The sequence below is a fragment of the Strix uralensis genome, chromosome 17, assembly GCF_047716275.1.
Source record: "Strix uralensis isolate ZFMK-TIS-50842 chromosome 17, bStrUra1, whole genome shotgun sequence".
NCBI lineage: Eukaryota > Metazoa > Chordata > Aves > Strigiformes > Strigidae > Strix > Strix uralensis.
In genome coordinates, this window is record NC_133988.1 from 10997423 (window position 1) to 11013941 (window position 16519).

Below are 16519 nucleotides of genomic sequence, written 5' to 3' on the forward strand. Positions count from 1 at the left end.
GAATGCAGGTACCTTCAGCCTACGCTCCCCTAGTACACTATTTGACTTCATCCGTCATTTTGAAATAGCTTCTTGCTTCACTAAGAAAATAAGCTGAAAAACAGATCAAATGAATGAACAAGAGTCTCATTGCTTTACTCCTGCTCATTTAATTCACCCATATTTCTGATTTGTAAGGACAATAGCAAGTTTTCACAGTGCACTCCTGCTTGCACTCTACATTCAATCATTTTGTCTGAGCGATACCAATCAACAGAGATAATGGTATGTACATGTCTAAATTTTTAAACACAAACTTAAAGATATTCTTGCAGAAGAATTTTCCTATTGTTTCACACACAAATGTTACCACGCCTTCCCATGCAATTTTGAATCCGATTTACATGACAGATCTGTTCTCTGCCGCTTATGTGCCATCCTGACAAACTGAGGTGGAAGCTTAGACTCTGGAATCGGGGTACTAGCATACATCAGACACATAACAGAAGCAGTGTAGACATCATCGTGAGTCTCAGGTACAACAGGAGGAGTCCAAAGCTTCAAAAAAAAACAAAACAAAAAATCAGCAGCAACAACAACAACCCCCACAACCCATAGTTTGCCAGGAATTAAAGTATTTTAGGTAAGATTTCCTTCAGATGAAATAAGAGCTACTGACTTAGAGCCATTATTTCTATTTCTCCATCTGGTCCATCACAGACAAACTCCTGTAGGAGAAACAAGGAATTTTTGATACCTCAATACATCTTCCAGCCCAGAACCCATCATTTACAAACCTGAGCTTGTTTGCAATAACTATAATTTTAAAATTACACTAGAAAAAAAAATTCTAAGGAATGACTCTTAATTTTCAGTATTTTTCTCAATCTCTTCCTCCAATTGTGACCTTAATACAGAACCATGCATTTCCATTCCAACCCACAGTTCTGTCAAAACTGCAGCCTGCTACCCTACAGAATTAAAACTGTCCACAGAGTGCCAGCTTCAAGAGTACAGTAATTGTGTAAGGGCACAACACCAGTGCAGTGTGAACACAACAGGCATACTTAAATACATGGCTCATAGCCACAATGTGCAAATTCTTCAAAAGCAGTGACTTGGAGATCCCTTGATGTTACCTTGTTATAAGCATCTTGTCTGGTATACGTTAAGGGTTCCTCTTTCACTTCCTGCTGAAATTTTTCTTCTGCCTTTTCCAGCTTCTTGGCATGCTGATATTCCTATATTTGCAGTTTTTAACTCCTTTTAGGAAGAAAATTTGTAACTTTAAAATACTGCCACTTTTCACAACACATATTGAGTCCTGGTTTTGGCTGGGATAGAGCTTACTTTTCTTCTTAGTAGCTAGAATGGTGCTGTTTTGGCTTCAGTATGGGATTTGGTATGAGAAGAATGTTGACAGTAGACGGATGTTTTTAGTTCTTGCTAAGCTGTCAAGGACTTTTCAACTTCCCATGTCCTGCCATGGCGCAGGTGCACAAGATGCTGTGGGGGAGCACGGCCAGAGCAACGGTCCCAAACTGGCCAATGGAATATTCCATACCGTACAACATCATGCTCAGCATATTGATGAGGGTTGGCCAGGAAGCTTCTCCCTCTTTTCCAGGATTGCAGTTTTGGGATTTTCTCTCCTTTGGAATCGCTAACTGGGAACAGGCTGGGCATCTGCCAGCGGGTAGTGAGCAACTGCATGTTGCATTATTCGTTTGTATTTTCTATTACTATTTTTATTTTATTTCAATTATTAAATTGTTTTTATCTCAACCTACGAGTCTCCTTACCTTTACCCTTCCAATTCTCTCTCCCAACTGCCGGGGCTGGGGAGGGTGAGTGAGCAGCTGTGAGGTGCTTGGCTGCCAGCTGGGCTTGAACCACGACAATATGCCAACAGCAGTAAATTGCCACTGATCTGAGTCTCACCTTTTACAGGCTAACAGTCATAGCAAAGTTAGTTAAACTGAGTTTTCATTCTGGGGTAAGGCCCTCACACCAGTAAAGAGAAAGGGAAATATGTCTACCTGTTGATTAGGTAACAATGTGTTTTTAGACCACAATCATTTCAAGCAAAATTTCAGTGCTCATAAACAAAAACCAGCCAAAAAACCCAAATAAACCAACGAAAAATAAAATCTGACAACAGTTGGGGTTTTCTATTTTGTTTTTATTAATTACTCAGAAAATGAAATATAGTCGCTTACCTTGTTGACTTTCTGGCTTTTTTGATCATTCAAAGTATGAAACAATTCCAAGAAATTCTACACATACTTTTCGATTGGCTTAAGCTGTACATGAACACCAGCGCCTCTTCACTAGTGGATTTGAAATCCAATAATAGATCATCGAGAAAGACATTTATTGTTTAACAAGAGCAGAAAACGCCCACAGATATTAATGTTCGTTTTGACTGTCCCAACACAGAAATCCAGATGGCTTACAAGATGAAAGTGGGAGGGAAAGACAGGAATAGAAGATACAGTAAGGGAAAGGACAGGGTTTTCATTTTCCCTTTAGTCTGAAGGGTAGAAGTATGTATGACAGATCCAATCTTTAAAGGGATCTTAAAAGACCAAATGACTTAAACTAAAAGGATGACCTCAACCAAAACCCCTAGTTTCACCTAAAAACATCTTCCCTCTATTTTTGATTTTAAAACATCTATACTATTACTTAGTGTAAAAGTCACCTGTATATGTGAATATCTCCATCTTGCAATTTTATCACACCATTCTTTAGTCTTTGTATCCATCAGCGGATCTAAATCAGTGTCACAGAAGACAACAGTATTCGCATCTACATGGCTAACACCTGTGGAAGGAGTGTGGGAAGAAGGAATAGCACAGAAGAATCGCTTCTCTTGCTTGAACATTTTATGGATTCCTAAAATGGGAAGAACAAGCAACTTAATTACAAATCCACATTAATAAAGCATATATCTCTAAACAAAGTTTTTTACAGAATGAGATCAGAAAAATTGCTTTCTTATTACTTCCCCAACCTACATTCAGCATGCAAACATTTTAAGTTATCTGACTGCCCACATTACAGATCTACACAATTCAAAATTAATTTGTGTACCATTAAAACTATTAATTTATGGTGCAGTCAACTAGATAAAAATCTAAAGAGCTATTACAGTAGTCACATTATGTCCTATGACTAAGCACACCTGACTGGGTTATTACATTCTGTGCATGCTTCATCATTTTTTTTGTCTATGGACTAAATTGAATCCCTTCTATTGTGCTGCCTTGTGTTGCTTTAAGGCAAAGTATTCCTCTATGTTTTATACTGCATCTGACAGAAAGCATAACAATGCAATTTGAAATAAAAAATAAGAAAAGAATAACTTAACTATATTGTTAATGTTTGCTCAAATTGTAGGCCCCAGAGGATACTGAGAATCTTACTGGGGAGGGAAATGAGCATACTTTCAATTTATCCTCAGGCAATGCCAGAGCACTCTACAAAAAACAGAAGCCCCTGGAGTAAGGCTGAGGAAGTGCCAACATAAAAACAGCAACTACACTTAAAGTACTAACAATGTAGATAGCTACAGATAATGAAAGCAAAAGCAATTAATCAAAATGCTATAGTGAAATAAAACATCTGTATTTCAAGCATAAATTACTCATAAATGTAGGACAACTAGAGGCATACCTCTTGGAAACACTCTGGATGCCTCATCAAATAGTAATATGACTGACATATTTCATATATAATTACATATTTTGTGCTACAGCTACATACATAATCTGCTTAAATAACTAATGAAATTATGCAAATGAATTTTGCAAATGTATTAGACTTCCTTTTAGCGTTTTCCCTCCCACTATGAGCATCCATTAACTATTAGCTTGAGTGAGAGATCTTCTTACCAGATAATGCCAACTGTGAGCACCACTTTCATTAACTCTTACGTATGTGAGAAAATGGAAGTTCAAGAAAAGCTCCAGTATATCAAGAATTGGAATCATCTGCATCAAAATCAACACACGATGTCCTCTTGCTTTCAGCTTTCGAAGCAAGACAGCCAGAACTTCCATCTTGCCTGTTTATGAAATAAGAACTTGAAGGTTCTGCACGTAGCTTTCAACAATTAGAGAAACCACATTTGCACAGTTATAACAGGTGGTGGGTTTTTTTAATACCTGAATCACGCTGCACCAGTCGGGGATCTGGAAACTGTAGAAAATGAGGCCTTGCTATCTGCTGCATTGAATGGAAGTAGGGAAGTATCTGTTCCTTCAGATTAAACTTCAAGACCTTCATTTCGTGGGTATATGTATAAGGAGGATTTGCTACATACAAATATGGAGGAGCAACAGCTACAGCTGGCAATATGCACAGATCTCTACAAAACAAACCAAAACTTTAATATACTAATTTTTAACAGCTTGGGCTATTGACTGCTCAAAAACAGTAATAAAGAAGATGTCTGCATGGAAAGATAAAGAATCTGGCTAAAGGTAACAGAAAGTAAACCAGTAGATGAAGTTTTATGTTAACGTCAAATAAATGCAAAAACACTCAAGATCAGAACAAGAGGAAATTACCACTATCTGTAAAGTTACCAAAATAAGCTGACTTACAACTCCTACTGTTTTGTAAGTATTCACACAAAAAATACAAGATATGTCAAAATCAAGTAGAATTGGTATATAGCTAATAATGATTGCCATGGAACTATTAAGAGTTTTAAAATCTTAAAATGTTCTAAAGGGATGCATCAGGGATGCAAATAGATTCTGCATAAAGGAATTTAGCCTGCAATAAGGATAAAACAAGGCAACTCACCACTTTTAGCATTTTACAGTACTTTACATAAATACCCTGTCCTGAATGGTAGTATACACCCACCAAATTTATGCAAAGACTGCAAATGGATTGGTCTCGATTACCTAGTAATAACAGCCTTCCCAGTGATCTGTTGCTGCTTCAATGTCAGAATGAGTTCTTGCAAGGGATCCTTTAGAACCTTTGAAGTACTTGAATATGGAAGGCAATTTGCAAAGCCAGCCCAGCGCCATTTGTTAATCCTGGCAGAACAATGCTGAGAGATTTTTCTTTCACTGATCCAAGAGCAAATTTCCAACAAGTCTCTGCCATACAGAGGGGTTCTGGAACAACGACGCTCATTCCCAAAATGTATTTTGTCCATGTATCCCTTTAGTTGTCTTTTTTCTTCTATGATACCCTTTAAATTAAAAATTCTTTTCTGAATGTATTTTGACCAGATGAAGCTTATGCAAAAAATAAATTTATGCACAAGAAAGTTGAAAATTAGGATAATTTAGTTAATGCAAAAGTTCTATGAATGACTATGAGAGGAGAAGTGAGCAGGAGAAAAGCTGACGATTAGTATTTGTGATACAAGGACAGAAGTTTCGTTTGGTATTTTAATGAAAAATAAATCTGCCTTCCTACTCTATGTCTACTGGCAAGAATATAATGTGACTTTCAGACTACCATTGGAGAGTCTACTCAGACATTGGAGAGTACAGATGGATGAGACTAGCCAATTACAATATTCTACATGCTTTACATACTAAAGCTTTGGCTATTTCAGTGAACAGATAAGCATGCGTGAATCTTGTAAACTATACATTGTTCATGATCAAGCACATACTCTGTCATACAAAGAGTTAGCACAGTACTTGAGTTGGACATGGAAGTATATGATTTAGATTTAGTACTCAAGTCATCCACTGTCACACTAATAAATTCATTTTTCCAGGAAAGCAGCAAGACAAGAAAAATATTTTAATGAAGAGAAATAATTTCATTTCACAGACACATGATATTACAATATGAGGATACTGTACCTTCTAGAATTTTCATTTCTGAATAGGTAAAAAGTTAAAAAGAAGAAAGAAAAAAAAGGGGAAAAAAAAGAGAAAGATGTGAATTGAATCATGTAGCACCTTACCTTGACACTTCAGAGACTGCCTACCAGTAAACCGACAGAACTGACTGTAAGACAAAGGAAATGTTTTCCCTCTAAACTGTAATGTTACAGGCTTCTCTGGCTGAGCAATTCTCTCTTGTGCTCCAGCTGTGGAAGCCATTGGGCTGAGTACTATCCTGCTGGCTGTTAAGAGACAAAAAAGGTACAAGGTTTAAAAGGAAGGATTTCCTCACTGTACACTGCAGGATTTGAATGCTTATCCTGTGCATATAGTATGCAGGGCAATTTTACTCCAGACATAACCCTTGGGTTGCACTTAACTGCAAAAAGACTAGGCCTCCCTCTAATACTATGTGTTCTTAAACTACACATGAAATGTTCTTCCCTCAGTACCACTGGCAGACCTATTTAAAAAAAAAAAAAAAAGAGTATTTCCTCAATACAGTTTGACTGGTATTTCACATGCGTACTCATTTGATTTGACAATGTACAAATTTTGCAAGGGCTTCAAGGGTCTGCACAGGTATATTTTAAGCACACCTTTGGGGGAAAACAACCACAGAATAAGATCTTTTCCTGCACAATTCATTTTTAGCAGTGAAGAAGTTATTAGAACAGTTAACAGCACGGAAGAATAATTATCCTATATAATCTTCTGTCTTCCTTCATACTGAATGCTTCCCATTCAACCATGCAAAAACTTCTACTGTACCCAGCTGAAATCAATATGTAGAGAATTTAGAAAAAGCCTGAGAAAAAGAGTGTGCTTGAAATACTGCACTACATCCCCAGCCATCTGAAAACAGTCTGTTCCAAAGGGCTGTATCATATAAAAAAGACTCATCTAATAATAACCTTTAGTAGTGGCTCAGCAGAGACCCAGAGAACAGGACAGTGATGGTGCCTAAATCTGCTCAGTCAGTTAAGAATGACCTGTGTGAAAAGCTGTCTCAGACACTGCAGCTCAGGTCTGAAGAGAGTTTCATTCAGATGGTATACCTGGAGACCAACAGAACTGCCAGCAAAATCTCCAGTTTGCACAGTAGTGTCATTCTGTTTATAAGACAGACAGATAGATGATAAGGAATTTTGTTAGCAAATTCCTGTTAGAAAACTGCTAATGGAACTTGATATTCCAACTGCTCTTCAGAGAGAAGAGTCAATAGCAAAACCAAAAAGGTCAAAATTTAACAGAACATCTTTTTTTCTTCCCCTCCCACCACCCCAAAAAGAAAACCCCAAGATTTCTTTAAGTGCTTTACAAGCGCATCTTAGACTTAAAATTAACTAGAAGAAGATTTAATTATTCTGCTTGGGAAGCTCTACTGCAGAAGTCACTTCCACTGTTTGATGAAAAACACATCAGACTTCAACTCTATTGAGTTTGGCAGGAAAGATCACAGCTGATCCTTCGTAAATGAAAACAACTATTAACTGCTAAAAAGCAGTCTGCTTTCCCTCAGAAGACTGGCATACAGTCTTTAGCAGTGATCAGTGAGGAAACAAAAGATAGCAAGAAAAACAAATGCTTCTGCATGAACCCTCTGGGCCCTCACAAATATTACTCATTTCACCTGTTACCTAAAATCAATCAGTCAATCAATCACTGGAACACTGCATACCTATTTGGGTTGAGCTTCGCTGGCTCAAGCCTGGGTGATGAAGGAGAACAGTAGATCTCTTCAATAAGCTTTCTAGTTACCTTCAGTTTTGGCAGTAGTTGTGCTTCGTAGCAAGTAATTTGGTTTTCCATCCTGTCACATCAAAGAGAGACCAGTCTGCATGCTTAAGTTATAAAAAAAAGAATAAAGAAAAAAAAAACCATCCTAAAGAAATATTCTACTACTATTCAGTTGCAGTAAAAAAAAAAAAAAAATAGTAGTAATAATACCACATTATCTGAGAATGATTAAAAAGCTCACAGCTGATGCCAGAATTAACCCAAAATGTGGAAGAGCCAAATGTCACGTGATTTTGCAGGGAGCAGCTGCCATTACTTTAAAAGGTTTCAGCAACCTACGCCATGAAAATAGAGCATTTATGCTCATGTTACCAAGAGCCAAAAACAGAACAGCACCCTCAAATTAGAAGCTCTGCAGTTAATTCAATGCTTGTAATTAAAACATTTATCTCTCTAGAACTGGCATTTCAGACTCATCCATTCCCACCTTGATACATTAACCCTACTTGCTTCACAAGCCTTGGACACTCATGTTGTCCCACCACCCCTTCTAACAGGCTTAAAGGTTTCCCAGGAAACATAATGCTACTCTTTTAGCTTTGTCCAGTCTTTTTTAAGCCTCTAGTATTGCTGAAATCACTAGGAAAAAAAATGGTTTAAAACTCTTGCTATGTAACTTTAACAAACAGACTATAGTTAAAACTAAACTGTGGAATCTGATTCAGCTTCTCATCTCCAGAGCTGTACACAGCTTAACTATGCCCTTACTGCTCCTCAGGACAGGACAAGAATGGCACCCTTGCCTTGATTTCAAGACCCACTGGTTTAGGTTAATTGGGAACTTTAAGCAAAACCAGAAAGTGTTGCAAAATAGTCTGACCTTCTTTGACAAGGATAGCAAATTCCCAGCACACCTACTAAATTCAGTACTACCATAAAGTCAGTGGTTATTATTTATAATCTTAGCAGTTGCTTCTAAAAATAAATGAATTAGCAATTCAGATTTTGAAATTTAATTGGAACCCAAATTACGTGTAAGAAATTTAATGTCCTAAGCCACCTGCTCTCTCAAATCAAGTCAAGCACAAGAGAATTACTTCCTTACCTTCCAAAGATCCTGTCCCAACGTGTTCAGCACTAGAGAAGCAGCTGTAAACTCCAACGTGTCTAATACACAGGAAGAACTTGGAAGCCGGGGACTTATCAGATCAGGATGATTACACACCCTTAGTAGCTGCATTAGAACATGGAGGACACTGACGAAGTGCCCACTTCGAAGACATTCTTGAGTTCTGTTATTTAAAATGAAAATATAATTTAAATTATCTTTAAAAAAAGTGCTTTTTAGGAGCTTAGGTCTTTCTGCACACTCAAACTGTTTTTCTGAATAAATCTGATAACACCAAGTTATCAAACTTAGAAAAGTATGAGTTTAAAAACGCAGTCTTCCATTCCTCCAGCTTCTATCACATTCACACAAACTCTTAATAATTTATAGAACGTATTCTGATTTTTAAACTCATATTATCATAAACCTGCATTTCTCAAATAGCCACTGTATTTCAAATGGAAATGACATCAGATAATATATGAAACATAGATTGTCAATATTAAGGCCTTTTTTTAACACCTGAATAAATACCACTTTAAATTATCAAATTCACTGGAAAATACAAACTAGACATATCAGAATAGCAATGTATCATATAACCTAGGGTATTCAGTTCCTAAATAATTTAAGAACTAAATTTAGACAAAAACTGACACATAGTCAGTTGTCTAAGTTATAAATATTTTGTCCCATATGTAGTTTGTCTCATAATCTGCAACTACTGTTTATTTATTCTTCTTTTTACCTTGTAAAACAACTAGATATAAATAAACAAACACAGGATGAAGAAATGGCTGCATGCAATTACCACCTAGTGTAGAACATGATTAGCCTGCACAGCACTACAATTATGCCAACGTGCTTTAATCTTTAGGTTTGCCCATGACTCACTTAGAAATAACACCCCAGCAAACAAGCTCTGTTATTGTAACTGGAACAGTTCCTAACTTTAATGGTGAATGAACAATTAAGAAACTACTCAACAGATGTACCTTGGTTGAGACAAGATGTCTTTATGCATCAACTTCTGCCAATTAGAAAGCCTACATGTAAGCACATGCTCATATTTCCTTGGTGACTGCTTTGCAACATGAATTTTGGACCTCCACAAAATAAATGACTGCACTGCCTAAAAGAATACAAACCAATAATTTCCTAACTGCATTTCCTCAGAGAAAGAGATTTAAGATGCTATCCTCAAGGGAAATGTACTCTCTGTGGTCTCACTGCAACTCTCTGGTAATGACCTTCATTCCCCTCCACAGATGCTACCTTTGTAAAATCCAGACAGGATGGGGAAATCCCTGGAATCAGGAAACAGGCAATGGCCCACAGGTCTTCTAAGGCAGTAGGCAAAAGGGTATCCATCAAGAGTAAACGATGATAACTGCAAGCAATGAAGATAACAATTAAGGTAAGATCTATTTCATAAATTACATCACAGCAAGCAAAAATTTTAAAAGCCTGCAGCGCTGAAGTTATTTCAGACAGTAACTGATAGGCAAAAGCAAAAAGAAAAATCTGAATGAATGCTTCGGACCTCCAGAGACTGAATATTGCATCCCAGTGCTTCTCTGTCAGATTCTTACCATTCTGCCTCTCATCTAAAACCAGGTACCTCCATTGCACTTTCATGAATGCTTCATAGTCTTTAAAGAATTGCTTGCAGGAGGCAATACATATGTTAAAGTTGTTGGGGTCAGTCCATTCCTGCAACATAAAACCACAAAAATCCTAAAGGCTTTTTTGATGGCTTTCAGAGCAAGGATTAAGTGTTTCCTCTTCTTAGATTAAAATAGATTATCTTGCACTTTAGCCTAGTTGTTTAAAGCTTTCAAAATCCCAAAAGGGAAGAGAATGCTCAGTTTAACTCTCTGGTTGTGATGTTTGAAACATTATATAAAATATCCTCAACAGAAACTGTTTTTTTAAAGAAGAAAAAACTTTTCCTAGAAAATACAGTGGACCAAGTTTCCTAGCCATCCAAAAACAATTGGCAACGAAAAGCCATCTTTCCTTACACATTTTTAAATTGTTCCTTGAAGAGTTTGGACATGTTTCAGAATACTTACACTTGTTGTTACAGGTTATCAATAGTATTCATCCTTACTGGATAAATTCTAATCTCTAAGATTCATATGTGTCAATCTTTAGGTAAATTCTACCCAGAAGTATCAAAATTACTTGATCACAGAAGCTGTCAAATGTGTGAATTAACATCCTAATATATACTTTCAAAGGCAAATAAAAAATTAGAAACAGAAGACACCAAGTTAAAATTGCAAGAATGAAAGAAAAGTCACAGAACTAAAGGAATAAATATGCTCAAAGCTATGGCAATTTTGTTAATTTTCTTCTGCTCTGCTCAGATCACAAGGCAAGAAAAAGTTATTACATGATTTATATGGCCCAATTCTACAAACTTAAGAGAGAAGTGAAAAATTGTTAGTAAATCTAAGATTATATGAAGGACTCCAACAAGGAAAGAAACTGAAAACTAACTGAAAAAGACACATCATCCCAAAAGGAGGGATAAAAGTTGTATGTTGTAAAAGCATCAATGAAGGAACCCAAAAAGTTCCTTGTAACTATGAAAGCTGAAAATACAAAAATTAGAGGGGGGGGGGGGGGGGGGGAAAGCAGCAGCATATTTTGCAAATAATTTTAGTGAAATTTTGAAGCCTGAAAACACATACATGGCTTCTAAACTACAAAATAAACACCAAACTTCCTGTTGCTTCTTCTGGATTAGACATCAATTTCTCATCCAAAAAAATGGCTAAATTGAACACATTTTCTTAATAAACTTCAGCAAATACTAAGATGAGGTTCAAGTCACTGGAGCAAAGATGTGAGTTTCCCCATGCAGAGATTAGGTCCTAGTCAAAAATATCTGTGCAAAGGGACATCGTGCCAGTAAGTACATACACACAGTTTAAAAAGGCTAGCCAGACATTGCTAGTCATCAAAGCAGATTTTATTGGTAAATATCAAACTCTTCTTATGAACTAGCATTCATGAAATGAGGAAATATCTTCATTCTTCCAGTATGCTACATAACAAAAGAGAACAGAACCAGGTTATGACATTACTATTCTGAAGTTTTTAACCACAATGGTATAACTGTGACTCAGGCTGATATTTTCTTTCTGTGTAAGGCTTATGTTACCCAGTACATGCGAAGGTGAAACAATGTTTCACAATACCTGTCTTTTTTTAAAAAGTTGTCCTGTCTTCCCAAGGTACAGAAGAATTTTCAAAGCAGGACACCAGCTTTTCAGTTCCATCTCCCGCTTCAGCACATTAAAGTTTTGTGAAACAACAAGAATAGGACCCCAGCTACCTGTAGAGATAAGAGGTACAGCATGGCTGGAAATGACTGCATACCACTTCAGAACTTACCAGAAAAGGCAATTGTGTATATACAAACAACATATGGATGCACTAACAATGAAAGGAATTGTGTAACCTTTTTTATAAAATGTATTCCAGGTATATTTCTTTAAATTATACATATTAAATGCAATTATTTTTTCTGTTTTACTGAAAACACGTTCACTAACCAACTGTTAAAAATACAGATTTATAAATATTTCATACCTCCATTACATGCCAGGTGTGCAAAAAAAGCAACAACTTGCAGTGTTTTTCCAAGTCCAACTTCATCAGCCAGAATGCCACTGAGATTCATCTTGTACAGCTTTGCCAACCACTCCAATTCAGCCTTCTGATAATCTCTAAGAGTGCCACATAATAAGGACAGAGTATCACTACTTACTGCTGTTGTGATTTGAGCGCTGCCTTTGGGTAACAACGCTTCTGCAGCAGCAATGTCTGCTAAATCTGCCATGTATTCCTTCACAGTAGATGTAAGATCTGGAAGTACCACTTCCTTCTGAAGGCTCTCTTTCTTATTCAAAGAGTCTCTTATTTCTGCACAAAATAATAAAAATCACAGTGCTGCCATATCTGAGATGAATAATTCATTAACAGATTTGATGCCATTTACAGCTAATCCAGGGTCTAAAGAACACAAGAATTCTACAGTGTGAGAATACTGTAAATTTTTCAAACTTGACTACATAAACAAAGGCAAACTGCAGTGGGACACAGGTGCACACATGATAGCTTTAGTGAATTCAGTCTCATGCCTGGCCCCCAAGGGAGATAAAATGAAGCCCTGATACAAACAAAAGCTCAGCAACAAGAAGTCTTTACAGAGTGTTTAGCAAAGCGTTAGTAAGCTACAGGAAGTTAGTGAGCTAGAGAAAGGTGATACCTACAACCCAAAACTAGGAGCAAAATACGAGCTCCTAAACATTTATTTTGCTAAGCTTATACTACTACTACCAGTATGCAAAAGAAAAAAAAAAAAAAAAGGTTATGCAAAAAAAAAGTCCTAGGTTCTTATTACCTTTTTTGAGATGTACTGTGAGTTTAATGCTTTCTTCCTCCTCTCTTCTAACTCTACTTGCAGTTTTAAATCTACTACCTAAAATGGAGAGAGTGTGGGGGCAAAAAGAACAGAAGGAAATGACAAACATGAATGCATTTAGCTTCAAATACAGCTATGAATTACTTAACATTTCTTCAACAGTAAGACAGGCATCAGACATGGCTACAATGCAGAACACTCAGAGAAAAAAACGGTGCGTACAAAACTGACCATGAATAGAAGTCATCCACATACCCAGTGAGAGCCACCCAAGAATAACTCACATCAAAACTTAAACATCCGCAGCGAGCCAACTGCACTGACTGGGATTAGTGAAGCACGCTCCTTCATGACATATAAGGCCTCAAATTATTCATGCAACTGTAACATGAAGCTATCTTTACCAGCAGATGATACTCACCACATGGGCTGAGCAAAGCTCAGTTGTAAGGTTCTGTCTGTTATTGTCCAATAGGTTTTTATTCAGTAAGTGTTTAGATTGGATTTTTCTTTTTTTACATTTCCCTGTTTAATGGTGGACCAGAAATGTTCAATTTCTCTAGCAGTAAAAGCAGCAATAGCCCTCAGTTGCTTCTCTTGCATGTTTCCTCATGAAGTATCATATTGTTGTGATGATGAGCTGAATAAAACCATAAAAAGAATATTTTACTTTGTTCTAAGAAGTGTATTTCTAAAGAAAGAAAAAACAATACAATCCCTTTAGGAGTACTGCCCAAACTTCACAAATACAGTGGAGAAGCAAACCAAAACTCACACATCCCCAGTGATCACGTCCTAACCATGAAATTGCTGCCTATTCTTCCCCCCATGTTCTGGCTGAAAATATCAAATTCACATTACTCTCTTGTCAGTTATCATCTTCCACCTTCTTTCTTGAACAAAATCAGTTGCCATCCACTGCATTTCTTCCAAAAGATAACCATGGTGTAATTTGTGCCGTGGGGTCTCTTGGAGTTTGGGCAAACGTTTCAGAGACCATAAACCTTCTCTCCTCAGTGCTGTTATTCTCTGCAGAATTTCATTTTCCTTCAAGTAAACATAATTAAACTTACACTTCCTACTATACAACACAAAACCAAGACAGAGACACTGTGAAAAATGTTACATGAATAACCAATAGAAATGATTATTCAGTCCTTGGAAACATTCTATGCTTTTTGAAGTTGCACTTTATTAAAAGATAATGAATAACACATCTTGTGCATTTATGTACAGTCTCTGAAGGACTTTGTGATGCAGCAGTGTTATGTAAAATCAGTAGAGAAGTTTGGGATACAGTGTACTCAGTCTTGAGAACTTTATTTTTTCCTCATAAAATATAGTACCTCTAGATCTCATCAGAAAAGCAGGGCTGATTCACTGAGAATTTTCACAGAATTGAAAGGCTCTGCCACATGGCAGATGGACAGAATTCTCCAAAAAGTTCATATAAAAATACCTTTAGTTTATGGCATTTTTATTAACAGATGTAAGCATCCTGCAACTGCTGGCAAGTAAACACAAAGCAGCACAGATTTTCATTGTGATTTCTCCCTCCTTATTCTAAATATGTTGCATAAAAAGTTAAAATAATTGATTCTGTTTAATTAAATCTCCTTCTTGGATTTCATTACAAGAACAAATTCTACTTCCCTAGAGAATCTGCCTGATTCCTACTCACTCCTTTCTTCAAGAAGAATCATATGGCATGTCTGCACCACTAATTAAAACCAGGAGAGACATACAACTATCTACAGAGCATTCTAAATCTAAATGAACACAAAGTTTTATTGTAAAGATTTATACCCAGCTGTGCTACCTGAAGGAAATTATTAGTGCCTGGTAAAGTCTTTTGCAAAAACTATTGAAATTATTTGCTGCTCTCTCCCCAGGTTGGAGTAATAAATCCTGTCATCTACAAAGTCTCAATACGAAACACGAAGGACAACACTGCCAGGGCACAGGGAGAGGTTGCACGCTGTTCCCTCTTGCTGCACCTTGCAACTTACTGACCCTCCACACGTCTGAAATTTACTTTGAAGCATGAAATAAATGAATTTGATTCACTAAAAATGAAAATCCAGCACAAGAATATTTAAACTGAGAGTTGGTCAGACACGACAAATGACATAAATGAACAGATATGTTCTCCACAGAAGTAAAATTTCAAGGGAAAATAGTGGTAAAGGGACAAAAATTAATCGTGTCTAGACTTTCTTAATGATGTTACTGCTCTGTTTCTGAGGATATTCTCTTCCCAGTATTAAGACAGACTATTTAATGGTGCACACTAGATGACAATAGCAATTAGAATACACAAAAAAACAGCCACTCAAAGCTGCATACAATATAATATGCAAATCTGATACCTGTTGTTGTACGGGAACTGGAGCTGGAACCAAAATCACACGCTTCTTATCACAGCCTGCTGGTTGTACCTGCTGTGTGGAGCAGGTAAGAAAATATGCAAACTTGACAAGTTTGGTCCATTTTGCAGTTGGTTTTCTTCCTGGCTAATCTGTTGAGCCACTTGAGGAACAGGAGAAATTCCACCTGCAGAGAAACTTTTAAAAATGGCAATTTCAGTAACTAAAACAGTGGAATATCAAAAAGAACCAAAGAAAGTGGCAATACAGACTGTTACACAGTTGGTCAAATCAGCTTTCTACCATACCACAATACAACTGCATACCTAAAAGCTATGAAGATGCAAATCAATCAGCGTGCTAGTCTAGAATGTATTTATCCACTTTTTAACCTGCCAACACAAAGATCTTTTTTAACAACACCCTACAGAGAGGTGATAGCTAGGCAACCAATCTGTATCAGGGTATCAAATGACCAAAAAGGAAAAATTTCATGCAACAACATCAATTAAAGAGAACAACAAATTAGGCCAGAGGGTACAAATTTAAGCCCAAGGCATGGACAATGAGATGTGTGGCGCTCACTAAGATTGCTAAAATGTTCTCTAGAGGGTTTTTAAATCGTATAATAATTGGTATTAGATATAATGTTACAATTACAGAAAATCTTGTTAAAGTAATTATCTTTAATTACAAAGCTTAAAACTTACATTTGAACACAGATATTTTATCATAAATCATTAATATGTGTACTAGATGTACCAGCATTATTTTAAAGGTCATTTTTTTTTAAACTGTTATCAAAACTAATTGTGAGTCTCCATGTGAAGTACTATTTTGGAACTAATATAAAGTTAACTTAATAAAGTATCTTGTCCTCAATAAAACAGCGTATTGGTCTACCACTTCCAAAGGTCCATCCACATTTACCTTTGATTTCACTTTTACATTCTCTTTATTTTGCTGTGAAATGGTTTTTATGGTCACAGAATTGCTTCCTGCCCAACTTTTATAAGGAGAG

General features: G+C 36.6%; 1 protein-coding gene and 1 non-coding gene across 2 annotated transcripts; both read right to left on the bottom strand.

Annotated features, from left to right (window-relative positions):
- Window positions 1-129: 129 nt before the first annotated feature.
- LOC141951353 (E1A-binding protein p400-like) lies at window positions 130-15638 on the bottom strand. The gene is made up of 17 exons (XM_074887462.1): window positions 15502-15638; window positions 13994-14179; window positions 13554-13772; window positions 13112-13189; window positions 12476-12630; window positions 11904-12040; window positions 10287-10407; window positions 9970-10084; window positions 8692-8878; window positions 7528-7659; window positions 5927-6958; window positions 4899-5194; window positions 4149-4351; window positions 3876-4048; window positions 2199-2877; window positions 1119-1242; window positions 130-537 (listed from the first exon to the last, which is right to left on the bottom strand). Exons 12-15 carry the CDS (start codon window positions 5156-5158, stop codon window positions 2791-2793), a joined length of 723 nt encoding a protein of 240 aa, XP_074743563.1. The 5' UTR covers window positions 5159-5194; window positions 5927-6958; window positions 7528-7659; window positions 8692-8878; window positions 9970-10084; window positions 10287-10407; window positions 11904-12040; window positions 12476-12630; window positions 13112-13189; window positions 13554-13772; window positions 13994-14179; window positions 15502-15638; the 3' UTR covers window positions 130-537; window positions 1119-1242; window positions 2199-2790.
- LOC141951488 (small nucleolar RNA SNORA49) lies at window positions 3362-3500 on the bottom strand. The gene has a single exon (XR_012631364.1). It is a non-coding gene; the product is annotated as a small nucleolar RNA SNORA49 (small nucleolar RNA).
- Window positions 15639-16519: the final 881 nt, after the last annotated feature.